Here is a 14,040-nt window from a genome sequence, read left to right on the forward strand (position 1 = left end):
CTGCACATACCACCTGCCACCATACACTCTGCACCCCTCTCCTGCACATACCACCCACCACCATACACTCTGCACCCCTCTCCTGCACATACCACCCACCACCATACACTCTGCACCCCTCTCCTGCACATACCACCCACCACCATACACTCTGCTCCCCTCTCCTGCACATACCACTCACCACCATACACTCTGCACCCCTCTCCTGCACATACCACCCACCACCATACACTCTGCACCCCTCTCCTGCACATACCACCCACCACCATATACTCTGCTCCCCTCTCCTGCACATACCACTCACCACCATACACTCTGCACCCCTCTCCTGCACATACCACCCACCACCATACACTCTGCACCCCTCTCCTGCACATACCACCCACCACCATACACTCTGCTCCCCTCTCCTGCACATACCACCCACCACCATACACTCTGCTCCCCTCTCCTGCACATACCACCCACCCACCACCATACACTCTGCACCCCTCTCCTGCACATACCACCCACCACCATACACTCTGCACCCCTCTCCTGCACATACCACCCACCGCCATACACTCTGCACCCCTCTCCTGCACATACTACCAGCCAGCATACACTCCACACACTATACCTATACATAATACCCACCATCTTACCCTCCGCACCCCTCTAAGAGCCGGTCCACACTGGGGCGACCAGGTCGCCTGGCATAGAGAAGCTGTGGACCCGTTCTAATAGGAGCGACACAATTCGCTCCGACTTAGAAAAAGTGTCCAGAGCTTCTTTGGGGTGACCTGGAGCGACCTGCATTGACTTCGGCCCAGTGTGAACGGGGTCTAATACTTCAAATTTTTCTCTACCTTATCTCCTTAACATTTGGTAGTTATATCCCAAAAAATTCTAAGAAGTATCTTTTTTTTTATCATCTGATGGATGAAATTTGAGAAATAATGTATGTATCATACAATCATTCCATAAACACTGCATATATAATTTGAGGAAAATAGTTTACCATTTGCCAATAAAAAAAAAAATAAAAAATGTCCCCGGATTTCATGTAAAAAATCAGGTCACCTTATATGAGAAGCCAATACATATAATGAGAGAATCATCATATACACATTTTTATTTCACAGCTCTTTCCTATGAGAACCATATAAAAAGTATACAGATGGAAATTCTCCTTTAGTTACCTGTCCTGAAGTCGGCCCAGGTCCTGTACTGGTTCCTACAGACAACTTTCAGGAAATGGGTTTGTTGTAGCCGCACGGCATGCCGGGAATTGTAGTCCGATGACTGATTATTACGTGTAATGTCCTCTGTATGGTTCTACATTCCCCACCGTACCTAGTACCATTGACGTCATCATTCTGCGACAGGAAGAAGTGCACTTATCAGAGGATTTCATGTTCATGTAGACGATAGAAAACACTGAGAATGGCGGCGGGGAAGACTCCGGGCTCCAAGGAGCTCATGCAGATGGATCTGTACGGGCTGCTGGGTATAGAAGCAGATGCCGGCCAGAAAGAGGTGGGGGGACACCAGTAATATTGGGGCTGTGTGTGAGGGGGGGGGGGGGGGGGGTGGAGAGATGCTCTGCAGGTGGAGGCGTTGAGGAGGAGGGGGCACGCTGCAGGTAGAGGGTTTGGGTTTGGGGTTGGGGAGGGGGGTGCGCTGCAGGTGGAGGCGTAGGGGGGGCGCTGCAGGTGGAGGCGTTGGGGAGAAGGGGGTGCGCTGCAGGTGGAGGCGTTGGGGAGAAGGGGGACGCGCTGCAGGTGGAGGCATTGGGGAGAAGGGGGGTGCGCTGCAGGTGGAGGCGTTGGGGAGAAGGGGGACGCGCTGCAGGTGGAGGCGTTGGGGAGAAGGGGGAAGCGCTGCAGGTGGAGGCGTTGGGGAGAAGGGGGGACGCGCTGCAGGTGGAGGCGTTGGGGAGAAGGGGGACGCGCTGCAGGTGGAGGCGTTGGGGAGAAGGGGGGACGCGCTGCAGGTGGAGGCGTTGGGGAGAAGGGGGGACGCGCTGCAGGTGGAGGCGTTGGGGAGAAGGGGGACGCGCTGCAGGTGGAGGCGTTGGGGAGAAGGGGGGACGCGCTGCAGGTGGAGGCGTTGGGGAGAAGGGGGGACGCGCTGCAGGTGGAGGCGTTGGGGAGAAGGGGGGTGCGCTGCAGGTGGAGGCATTGGGAAGAAGGGGGACGCGCTGCAGGTGGAGGCATTGGGGAGAAGGGGGGACGCGCTGCAGGTGGAGGCGTTGGGGAGAAGGGGGGTGCGCTGCAGGTGGAGGCATTGGGGAGAAGGGGGACGCGCTGCAGGTGGAGGCGTTGGGGAGAAGGGGGACGTGCTGCAGGTGGAGGCGTTGGGGGGGGGGTGCGCTGCAGGTGGAGGCATTGGGGAGAAGGGGGGTGCGCTGCAGGTGGAGGCGTTGGGGAGAAGGGGGACGCGCTGCAGGTGGAGGCGTTGGGGAGAAGGGGGACGCGCTGCAGGTGGAGGCGTTGGGGAGAAGGGGGACGCGCTGCAGGTGGAGGCGTTGGGGAGAAGGGGGACGCGCTGCAGGTGGAGGCGTTGGGGAGAAGGGGGAGCGCGCTGCAGGTGGAGGCGTTGGGGAGAAGGGGGACGCGCTGCAGGTGGAGGCGTTGGGGAGAAGGGGGAGCGCGCTGCAGGTGGAGGCGTTGGGGAGAAGGGGGAGCGCGCTGCAGGTGGAGGCGTTGGGGAGGAGGGGAGCGCGCTGCAGGTGGAGGCGTTGGGGAGGAGGGGGACGCGCTGCAGGTGGAGGCGTTGGGGAGAAGGGGGACGCGCTGCAGGTGGAGGCGTTGGGGAGAAGGGGAGCGCGCTGCAGGTGGAGGCGTTGGGGAGAAGGGGGGTGTGCTGCAGGTGGAGGCGTTGGGGAGGAGGGGAGCGCGCTGCAGGTGGAGGCGTTGGGGAGAAGGGGGGTGCGCTGCAGGTGGAGGCGTTGGGGAGGAGGGGGACGCGCTGCAGGTAGAGGCGTTGGGGAGGAGGGGGACGCGCTGCAGGTAGAGGCGTTGGGGAGGAGGGGGACGCGCTGCAGGTGGAGGCGTTGGGGAGAAGGGGGGTGCGCTGCAGGTGGAGGCGTTGGGGAGAAGGGGGACGCGCTGCAGGTAGAGGCGTTGGGGAGGAGGGGGACGCGCTGCAGGTGGAGGCGTTGGGGAGAAGGGGGACGCGCTGCAGGTGGAGGCGTTGGGGGGGGGTGCGCTGCAGGTGGAGGCATTGGGGAGAAGGGGGGTGCGCTGCAGGTGGAGGCGTTGGGGAGAAGGGGGACGCGCTGCAGGTGGAGGCGTTGGGGGGGGGGTGCGCTGCAGGTGGAGGCTTTGTTGAGGAGGGGGGCGTGCTGCAGGTGGAGGCGTTGGGGGGAGGAGGGGGGGGTGCTGCAGGGGGAGGCATTGGGGAGGAGGGGGGGCATGCTTCAGGTGGAGTCATTGGGGAGGGAATGCCCACACTAGAGATGCCGGCGCGTTACCTGTAAAAAAAAAAAAAAAAAGAAATGCCGGCGCCGCGGGGAGAAGACGGAGAGAACTGAGGCTTCCGCCAGCCGCATCGCTGGAACGTGGGACAGGTGAGTGTAGGTTTATTAAAAGTCGGCAGATACACTTTTTGTAGCTGCTGAGTTTTAATAAACACAAAAGCCAGTGAAATTCCACTTTAATATAAAGCTTGTAATCTTTCTGCACCATGAAAACCTAATAGTGGGCAGGAGCTCGTCTTTCATACAAACATTTCTTCTCTGTAAGTGTAACTAAAGATACTTCTGCTTTATTTCCTCAGATTAAAAAGGCGTACAGGCAGAAAGCCCTGACCTGCCATCCAGACAAGAATCCCGATAATCCTCGAGCTGGTGAGAACAATGAGCTGCTTCTATTACTTATAGAAAATGTTTTACAAAGGGAAACAAATTCAGCGAGACTTCTGCTTTGTCAATAAAACAGGAAATGTAATTAAACATTATACAGTAAATTGCACACAATCTATACCCTTTAGTATGAACACATGGAGGCAGTAAAGCTGCTCATAAAAAGTCAGATTTTCTTTTAAATGTTCATACAGAAAACTGTAAAGTGTCACTAAGCCCAAAAAACAAAAATGTCACCTACTGATTAGCATACCAGTCCTCCTTTTTCATCTGGTAATATTGCTAATAACACTTCCAGTCCCTTCATGGCTACTCTCACTTCTCCACTGCAGGGGCAGCCATAGTCTTTGCAGAGCATGGATTTGAAGCATGTCTGCTTTGTTCATCTTCATTACATGATTGATGGGATTAGTAGTTTACAAAGAAAGATAAGATTGTTTTTGCTGACTTTTCAGCTCACCAGAAGTGGGCTGAAAACTAGGACACTGCATTTCTGGTAAGACCAATATATAATTCAGACTGAAATAAAAACTAATGCAGCCACCAAGCTAGGACTGGTAACTGCTTAAGGATCGCCCCACTTACATATACTGGGGCAGGGTGGCCCTTAGGCGCAAAATAACATACCTGTACGTGATTCCTCTGATCGGCACACCGCCAGAGCCCTGCTCCCGCTGTGATTGGACACAGCGGGAGCCAATTAGCATGTCCAGGGGCCGCGACGGCCCCCGGGACCCACCAATTGTTCACAGGAGAGTCAGAATGGAGGTCTGTCTATGTAAACAAGGCAGACTGACGTTCTGTTATGGAGGAAGATGGAGATCTTGTGGTTCTGCTAAGCAGTGACAGTACCTCCAGTCACAGCATCCCCCCACAGTTAGAAAGCACTCCCTAGGAGCACACTTAACCCTGTGATTGCCCCTGATTTTAACCCCTTCCCATCCAGTGTCACTTTATACAGTGACAGTGCATTTTTTTAGCACTGAGCACTGTATTGGTATCACTGGTCCCCAAAAAGTGTCACTTGGTGTCAGATTTTTCCACCGCAATGTCGAAGTGACGCTAAAATTCGCTGATCGCCACCATTACTAGTAAAAACAATAAAGACATTTTTTAAAAAGTCCATAAATCTATCCCATCGTTTTTGTAGACACTAACTTTTGCGCAAACCAATCAATATTCGCTTATTGGGATTTTTTTTACCAAAAATATGTAGCAGAATACATATTGGCCTAAACTGATAAAGGAATTTTGATTTTTTTTTTTACATGTTTTCATTTGATGTGTTTTATATCAGAAAGTAAAAAAATATTATTAATATATATTATTATAACGCCAAAAGGTAAGCTCTATTTGTGGGGGGGAAAAAATGACATAAAATGTATTTGCATTCTTCTCTTACCCCTCCACCTACTGGCAACCCACAGATGGGCAAGCAGAGCCCTGAAATACATGGTATGGAGAAGGGTGGGCGCCGGGAACCAGGGGTGTGTGGAGGAAATCTGGCAGCAGCACAGCCGCCTGAATGCATCCACCTGACAGACAGGAGTCTGCCTGTCAGTTTTACACACAGTACCGGTGTCTGCAGCTTCCAGATTGTGTAAAACCCCGCCGCTGTCAGATTCATACGCCATGACGTACGGACCTGGCAGCTAAAGGGACAAAGCAGGAACATCCAAATGCAGGAAAAACTGATGGAAGGCGCAAAAGTTGTTTATACCTCCCGGAGAACTTCTGCGTTTAGAAATGTTTAACATTGGAGTGCCATTGTGAATGAGGCCCTACCCCTTGTAAATGTCATGTACCTTCAGTAGATCCCCCCCAGTGTTTTAGGGCACCTTTTAGGGACAGGTGAGGCTTCCAGTCCCACTACTTAGAGCCTATGGCAGGTTGCAGCTGAATTGGGCTGAACAATGTACAAAGTGACCCTATGCTTTCAAGGGCAAATGCTTGGAACACAGAAGACCTGCATTCCGGGCATTTGAGAGAGACTGAGATTTTTATTTCTGTTTGCAACAACGTAACATATGTAAAAAGGGCATCTCCAAGCCTTCCAGGAAATTGATGGCATTTGTTTTATTAGCAGCTAAACATGTCTTAGAACTAAACTAGAGAAACTTAACATAAATAAATCACTGGGACCGGATGGCTTGCACCCGAGGGTTCTTAAAGAGCTCAGCTAGGTGATTGCCAGACCATTATTCTTGATCTTTTAGGATAGTTTACAGACAGGTATGGTGCCAGCTGATTGGAAAAAAGCCAACGTGGTACCAATATTTGGGCCGAGATATATCTCGGGTAACTATAGGCCGGTCAGCCTAACATCTGTAGTCTGCAAGATTTTGGAGGGGATGTTAAGGGACCACATACAAGACTTTAGTAATGAAAACGGTATTATAAGTAGTAATCAGCATGGATTCATGAAGAATCGTTCTTGCCAAACCAATCTATTAACCTTCTACGATGAAGTGAGCTGCCACCTAGATAAAGGTAAGCCTGTGGATGTGGTGTATCTGGACTTTTCAAAGGCCTTTGACACCGTTCCCCACAAATACTTACTGTTCAAACTAAGGAAGGTAGATATGGACCATAAGGTGAGTACCTGGATAGAGAACTGGCTCCAGGGGAGGTTGCAAAGGGTGGTGATTAATGGGGAGTACTCGGATTTGGCGGGTGTGCAAAGTGGGGTCCCCCCAGGGTTCTGTCCTGGGGCCAATCCTGTTTAATTTATTCATAAATGATCTAGAGGAGGGGATATCTAGTACAATCTCAGTATTTGCAGACAATACTAAACTAAGCATGCTAATATCTTCTATGCAGGATGTGGAAACCTTACAAGCGGACCTGAACAAAATAACGGGGTGGGCAACTACATGGCAGATGAGGTTTAATGTTGAAAAATGTAAAGTAATGCACTTGGGTGCCAGAAACCAGAAAGCAAGCTACTCACTAGGGGGGGAACCTCTGGGTAAGTCTAGGATGGAAAAGGACCTGGGGGTACTGGTAGACAACAGGCTTGGCAGTGGCATGCAATGCCAAGCCGCTGCAAGCAAAGCCAACAGAATACTGGGATGTATAAAAAAGGGGATTCACTCCAGAAATGAAGAGATTATTCTCCCTCTCTGCAATACTCTGGTCCGGCCACATCTAGAGTATGCTGACCAGTTCTGGGCACCGGTCCTCAGGAAGGATGTGCTGAAACTGGAGAGAGTCCAGAGAAGGGCAACAAAAAAAAAAATAATTAGGGGAATGGAGGGCATCGGCTATGAGTAAAGACTACAAGCACTGAACTTATTCTCTCTGGAGAAGAGACGATTGAGGGGGGATATGATATCAATGTACAAATACTGTATTGGCGTCCCTAGCATAAGGAACAAACTATTCAGAGAAAGGAAACACAATAAGACACGTGGCCATTCACTAAAACTAGAGGAAAGGCGGTTTAACCTTAAAATACATAGGGGGTTCTTCACTGTCAGAGCGGTAAGGATGTGGAATTCTCTTCCACAAGCAGTGGTATCAGCAGAGAGCATCGATAGTTTCAAAAAACTATTAGATGGCGGCTGGGGTTCTCCCAGGCTGCTGCGCTCAATTTCTGTATTGTATGCTCACTGTGCAAAATGTTATGTACTGTTGACGCACATTGCCTTGACTATATCTGTATGCACTGTCCTAGTTGACACTTGTTGTTCTTATGCAATCATTTCTGTAAACTTTGTACATCCTTTTTTTTTGTTCAATAAACTCACTGGTTTCAAAAAAAAAAAAGAAACTATTAGATGGGCACCTTAAAGACCACAACATACAGGGGAATACAATGTACGGTTAACAGCAAACACACACACACACATCATAGGTTGAACTGGATGGACTGATGTCTTTTTTCGACCTCACTAACTATGTAACTATGTAACTATGTCATTCCACGATGTTTGCTGTCTACCTCCCCCTCCCAACATGTTCTCAACTGGTATCCACTATAGCAGACATACACAGAATGGAACATTTGACTGCATTAACTGATGACTCATTATCTAGGTTTAATAAGATTTGGGAGGTTTGGGATAAATCTACTTACTGTCTTGAAGCGGTTTTCCCAGAACCTTAGGTAGACATAATTTATATTAGCGGAATCCAATTTTGTTATATGCTCCTTTCTATCCCGTGCTTTCCTTTATCCCTCTATCCCCTTTTAGTTCCCCCTTCTTTTTTATGTTTTCCCTTTTTAATATATGCAATAATGTACTCTCCCAATTTTTATATTTGAATGTCCAATACTTTCATAGACGTCTGTTGTCCTTTTACTATATGTTATGCTTTTGCTGACTCTTATAATGAACCTTACAGAGGTTTATTCAAAACCTCTGTAAGGTTCTGAATAACAAAATCAATAAAAATACAATTTAAAAATATGTAAAAACATAGCTTTTATTATACAAATATAATTTTAAAATCTGAATATAAAATCATGTATACAAAACAGCATATCGACTCATTGCATATACAATATATGTGTTCACAACTTTTTATTCAAGGAGTAAAGGGCCAACGCATTTCACAGAATACACTTTTTCCCTTCTGCTTCATCAGGAACTCTGTGTTAAGTTGTCACAGAAATTAGAAAAAAAAAGAAAACCTATTATACATACAAAATCATATTGCGAATCAAACGGTCTGCCTCAGCTGAGAACATATCTGTGCTCAGCAACTTCACCATAGAGAGGCCATTGGACCATCCAAGCGCGTATGTTATATCCTGGGGTCACATCTAAGCTTTGCATGCACGCTCCAGTGTCCATCAGACTTGCACCTTACACCTCTGCCAGGTGGCTATATGGTCATCAGTTTATACCATACGCGCATGGATGGTCCCATGGTCTCTCTATGGTGAAGTTGGTGTGGTGGAAATTAATGAGTTTTGGAGCATAGAAACTCGCTCGGTGCACTGATATTAATACGCGCCAAACGCCATTAATCCCTTGTACTGAGAAGTACAATGTACAGCTCTTTTGTGTATAAGGTTAGCCAAGCGCTCTGCGGCAAGCAAAGGAACAGATGCTCGCTGTAGTCAATTTGATGCAATCTGAAGGGTCCCTCTGTGTGAGTCTGTCTCCTCCAGAGCAGAGCTAGGTTTGTTTATAGCAAGTGAACAAAAGGAAAGGGGGATGGCTTCAAGACCACCAATCACAGACATGTATACATTCAAAAGTACAATGGAAAAGCAGAGTCAATGTTTATGTATAAACACGGCCATGTGCATAGACTAACTGCCAGGTGAACAAAGCAACATGGCTGCCATCTCATGGACTTGGTCACGCTAATTCACAAGTATGGACTCATCCTAACTTGTTAGTGGATCCTATCAAATGTGGTTCATATAAACCATATTTGATAGTGATCATGCTATTGTCCAAGTGACTTTATTATATCTACAAAAGATAATAGCAGCAGTATTTCAGTCATATGGATCAAATATGACAGAAAGATGCCATCCATTAACCACTTTACCACCGGAGGATTTTGCTGTCTTACGTCCAGGCCACTTTTTGCGATTCGCACTGTGCGACTTTAACTGACAATTGCGCGGTCGTGCGACGCCGTACCCAAACAAAATTGACGTCCTTTTTTCCCCACAAACAGAGCTTTCTTTTGGTGGTATTTGATCACCTGTGCGATTTTTACTTTTTGCGCTATAAACAAAAAAAGAGCATAAATTTTGAAAAAATAACAATATTTTTCCACATTTTTTTTATATGAAATTCCGCCCCAAAAAAATGTAAAAATCAAAATTTTTTTAAATTTTTGGCCAATTTGTTTTCTGCTACATATGTTTGGTAAAAAAATCGCAATAAGCGTATTTTGATTGGTTTGCGCAAAAGTTATTGCGTTTACTAACAAAGGGAAAGATTTCTGTAATTTTTGGTGTTTTTTTTTTTTTTTTAACGAGTAATGGCGGCGATCTGCGATTTTTGTGGGACTGCGACATTGCGGCGGACAGATCGGACATGCGTTCCTGCTTGAAATGTTTTTTTTTTATTGCACGTTTTTATGTGTAAACTTGCATTGTACTTGTAAATGGGCTGCCCTATGCGCGACAAATGCATGGCAAAACACGTGTCTGCTAACCGTGATTGGGGTGTCATTAACAATTAGGCTGCATTCACAACATCTGCACATTTCTGACTACACGGCAACCCACACAAAAAACGCAAGCTTTGCCACGCGTCTCAGAAGCCTGTCGCAAAATCTCATCCTGCTTGCATCGCCATAATTTCGTTCTAACCGCAATTGGGGTGTCATTAACAATTAGGTTGCATTCACATCTGCACTTTTACAAACACGCGGCAATCCACAGAGAAAATGTACACTTTACCATGCATTCACATCTGCATGTTTCTGAATGTGCAACAACGTGCACAGTAAATGCGCCATGTCTCGCATTTCAGAAAAGTGCTGCAAACGCACAGAGCACTTGCATTGCCATAATGGCATGCGAACTGCAACTGGGGTGTCATTGACAATTAGGCTGCATTCACATCTGTGTGTTTCCGAAACGCAAAACAATCTGTACAGGAAACATGCACTTTGCCACATATTTTGTATACGCACTGCAAATGCACAAACATGCTTGCGTTACCATGCCAAAACATGCAACAAAGTGCATGTTTTCTGTGTGGGTTTGGAAATGCACAGATGTGAAATCAGCCTAATTGTTAATGACAATTGGAAAGGTCACCATTGAACCTAATGTGATTTCACTTGTCATGCGACTTTGTGGGGCTGATTTACTTATACTGGAGAGTACAAAATCTAGTGCAGCTGTGCATGGTAGCCAATCAGCTTCTAAATTCAGCTTGTTCAATTAAGCTTTAACAATAAAATCTTGAAGCTGATTGGTTTTTATGCAGAGCTTCACCAGATTTTGCACTCTCCAGTTTTAATAAATAAACCCCTATATGTCACAAGTTGCATTCCAAGTTGCACCAGTGTGAACAGGAGCTTACTGAACTGACCTAAATGGTTCCATAGATCCCTAATTCTAGATTGTAAGCTCTAACGAGCAGGGCCCTCTAATTCCTCCTGTATTGCATTGTATTGTAAGTATATTGTCTTCCCTCATATTGTAAAGTGCTGCGCAAACTGTTGGCGCTATATAAATCCTGTATATTAATAATTTTCTATCTCTTCATTTGTGCCATTTCAGCCGAGTTATTTCACCAGCTGTCCCAGGCCTTGGAAATATTAACTGATGGAGCAGCAAGGGTAGGTGAATTATTAAAATAAGACCACATTTATTTACAGATTAGGTTCACTACCATCTTTTCCATATAGAGTCAGAGGTATGTCAGGCAGGTAACTTTCTGCCATGTGTAGATCCTCTACACTTTGGGATTAAAGTGTGGTGCCCATTACATGTTTTCAATGTCCTTATTGTATCATTTTTTTCTTAGGTCATAAAGAGCATATTCAGCCAGATATTCCAGTACATGCTAATGCACAACAAACAAAGTGTGAGGTTGCCACAGCAAAGAGAACATAGGGACTGTGTTTCAGTCAGCCCATTCAATTTTACATCACAAATCTAGAGCTCCCTTACCTGAATGCTCACTGCAGCCCTACCCCGCTCCTCTCTTCTACCCATGTCAGACCACAGTACTCCAGATCTTTAGAAACTGACATGTCTAATACCCAGTTTCTGATTCCCTGGAAGTATGCTATCTCCTTCAGGGCTGCAACACATGTGGGATCCAACATGTGGTTAGAGCAGTGTAGCACTGGAATAGGTGGACAGGAACTGTATGTAATTGCAGTCAGAGGGATCATGGCTACACCCTTAGACTGACCATCACTGCACCCAGGGAGTGATCAGTACTAAAGCCAGAAGGTTAGGTAATGACCACCACATAACTATAGTCAGATGGAGACCTTCATGTTAAAAACACTACAGCAAGAATGAACCTTCCATGAACATTCTGCAGCCAGGAGAATGACCACCATTATAGATACTACTAGACTCCGTGACCAATGCGATATTAGCGCTAGAACTAAGACATGGTGTTTTTTTAGTGAGGAGCACATGATGTCCAAGGTTCCCAGCTTTTTGAATCTGGCTCCTAGATTTAGGATAAATGTCACAGGTGTGATCATGATACTTTGCCAAGTTAAATAGAATGTACGTTTGCTGCACGGTTTACATAAAATGTATTTAATCCCTTGGATGATTACAGATAAAGCGTTTGTTGCCCTTAAAAAAAAAAAAATGGATCCTGCTTCTTTAAAGCATGTTATACAGCACAATGCTTGTGCTGTGTCATTTATTCCCATGTATCACCTAAAAAAAACCTGGCGGATCCTACCAGTTTCTACGCTCTCCTCTGTACACTGACCACGGCGTATCATGGCTGCTGAGCCCTAACACCGTGGTCAGTGTACGTGCCTCCATCATCCACAGCTCTGCTCTCCTCTGTCCTCCTCCCCCCTCTCCTCTCTGCCTGTCAGCTCCTACCAATAACGCCCCCCTCCTTCCTGCCGCTGAAATACCTTTTAGACCTCACACTCAATCTCCTCTGTTATAAAGCCGCATATGCTGCATTGTATGTCCTTTGTAAAAAAAAAAAGATGCCTATTTCTACCTAATTTCACAGCGCAGTTCGGCGGTCACGTGACTTCTCGAGGCTCCCTTCCTTCCTCCTGATGTCTCGGCTCTCTCCTCTCCTGCTTCCAACTCACGTCAGCGAGGGAATCTCAGTCCCTCCCGCTCTAGCTGTCAGATCGGGAGAGAGAGCCTCGGAGTCACGTGACTGCCAATCTTCGCTGTGAAATCAGGTAGAAATGGGCATCTTTTTTACAAAGGACATACATTGCAGCATAGGAGTCTTTATAACAGAGGGGATTGTGTGTAGTTTATGAAGTGGCTTAACGACCACTTTAAGCCATACACTATACAATTTTCTTATTCAATTTCCTTAAGATTTGCCTTCAACTATGTAGTGGAAGGGCCTGCTTGATTGCATACATATTGAAAGTGTTTGGGTTTGACCTCATATTATATGGTTTTGGTAAATCTAAACAAAATTTGTATAATGTATGGCCAGCCTTGCATTGCATACTACAGAATGTTACTTGCTGTAAATGCGCTTAAAGTGTCACTAAAGGCAAACATTTTTTTTTTTTTCCCCTTTCGGACAGAGTGGAGAGGAATTATTACACCTGTTCGGTTTTGTTGCTGTCTGTGCCCCCGTTGGAGAGGTTCATCCTCTCTCTGTCCTGTTTACCATTACCATCGAAAGTGATGGCAAAGGGAAATCCCAAATTTTGGGTTGACATCAGAACAGGAATAGGGGGAAATCTTCCGATGGGGACACTAGTTCTTTTGACTCTGGTGACACCCTGGGATTCTCTCACTTTTGAGGAATTTAATCTCACTTGCTGTTTCGGCCATGGGACCGGAAGTAAAAGTAAATCTTCCCAATGGGACATAGATGGCAAAAACTAACAGGGATTATACCCCTCCTTGCCTTTAGTGACAATTTTAATATTGAGTGTTGTGTTTTAAGTGCTTTACTAGCCTAATTTTCTATTGTATACTGTACTTGTAATCACCTAGAAGGATTTGTGTTTTTTTTGCTCTGACCACCAGGTCTTGCATGCCACTTTATACTGTCTTTAGTTTAATTCTGAAACAATCAGCATTTGCTTTGTTGTTCTGAATTTCTTTTATAGGCTGCATATGATCAACTCAGAAAAGCCAAGCAAGCTGCTGCCAAGAGGACACAGCAGCTTGATGACAAAAGGAAGAAAGTGAAACTTGGTAAGAAATTCTGCATATATCTAGTGAGAATATAAAAATGTGCTCTCCATAAATCTGCACCAAAATTGCCCAACCGCTTTTTTTCCAAGAGTGTAGTGTTTCCTGATATCAGGTTGAACTGACTCTTGAAAGTTTCTAGGTGATCACACTAATTTGTTTTACCATCAAGCACACTTAAAGCAGAAGTTCCCCTTTGGTGATATGTTACATCTGTATTTAGGGTGTAACATGTTCCCAAAGATCACCACCTGGCCTTTCATTGTGACATCAGACAGGAAACCTTCCCGCACCCACTGTTACAATTAAAAAAAAAAAAAAAAAAAGTTTCCTGTGAATGAACTAAAACTATCATCTTCCATTGTGACAGCTTGTAATTCTTAAT

The 14,040-nt window shown here is 46.2% G+C and overlaps 1 protein-coding gene across 1 annotated transcript in view; it reads left to right on the forward strand.

The window, feature by feature from the left end:
* Positions 1-1,421: 1,421 nt before the first annotated feature.
* Positions 1,422-14,040, forward strand: part of DNAJC17 (DnaJ heat shock protein family (Hsp40) member C17) — a 61,010-nt gene continuing 48,391 nt past the window's right edge. The window contains exons 1-4 of the mRNA XM_082275770.1: positions 1,422-1,518; positions 3,763-3,832; positions 11,052-11,110; positions 13,571-13,658. Of these exons, the coding sequence (XP_082131896.1) occupies positions 1,426-1,518; positions 3,763-3,832; positions 11,052-11,110; positions 13,571-13,658 (310 nt within the window). The 5' untranslated portion in view covers positions 1,422-1,425. The remainder of the gene's footprint in view (positions 1,519-3,762; positions 3,833-11,051; positions 11,111-13,570; positions 13,659-14,040) is intronic.

This window comes from Pelophylax lessonae (genome assembly GCF_965119305.1).
Source record: "Pelophylax lessonae genome assembly, chromosome: 13".
Taxonomy (NCBI): domain Eukaryota; kingdom Metazoa; phylum Chordata; class Amphibia; order Anura; family Ranidae; genus Pelophylax; species Pelophylax lessonae.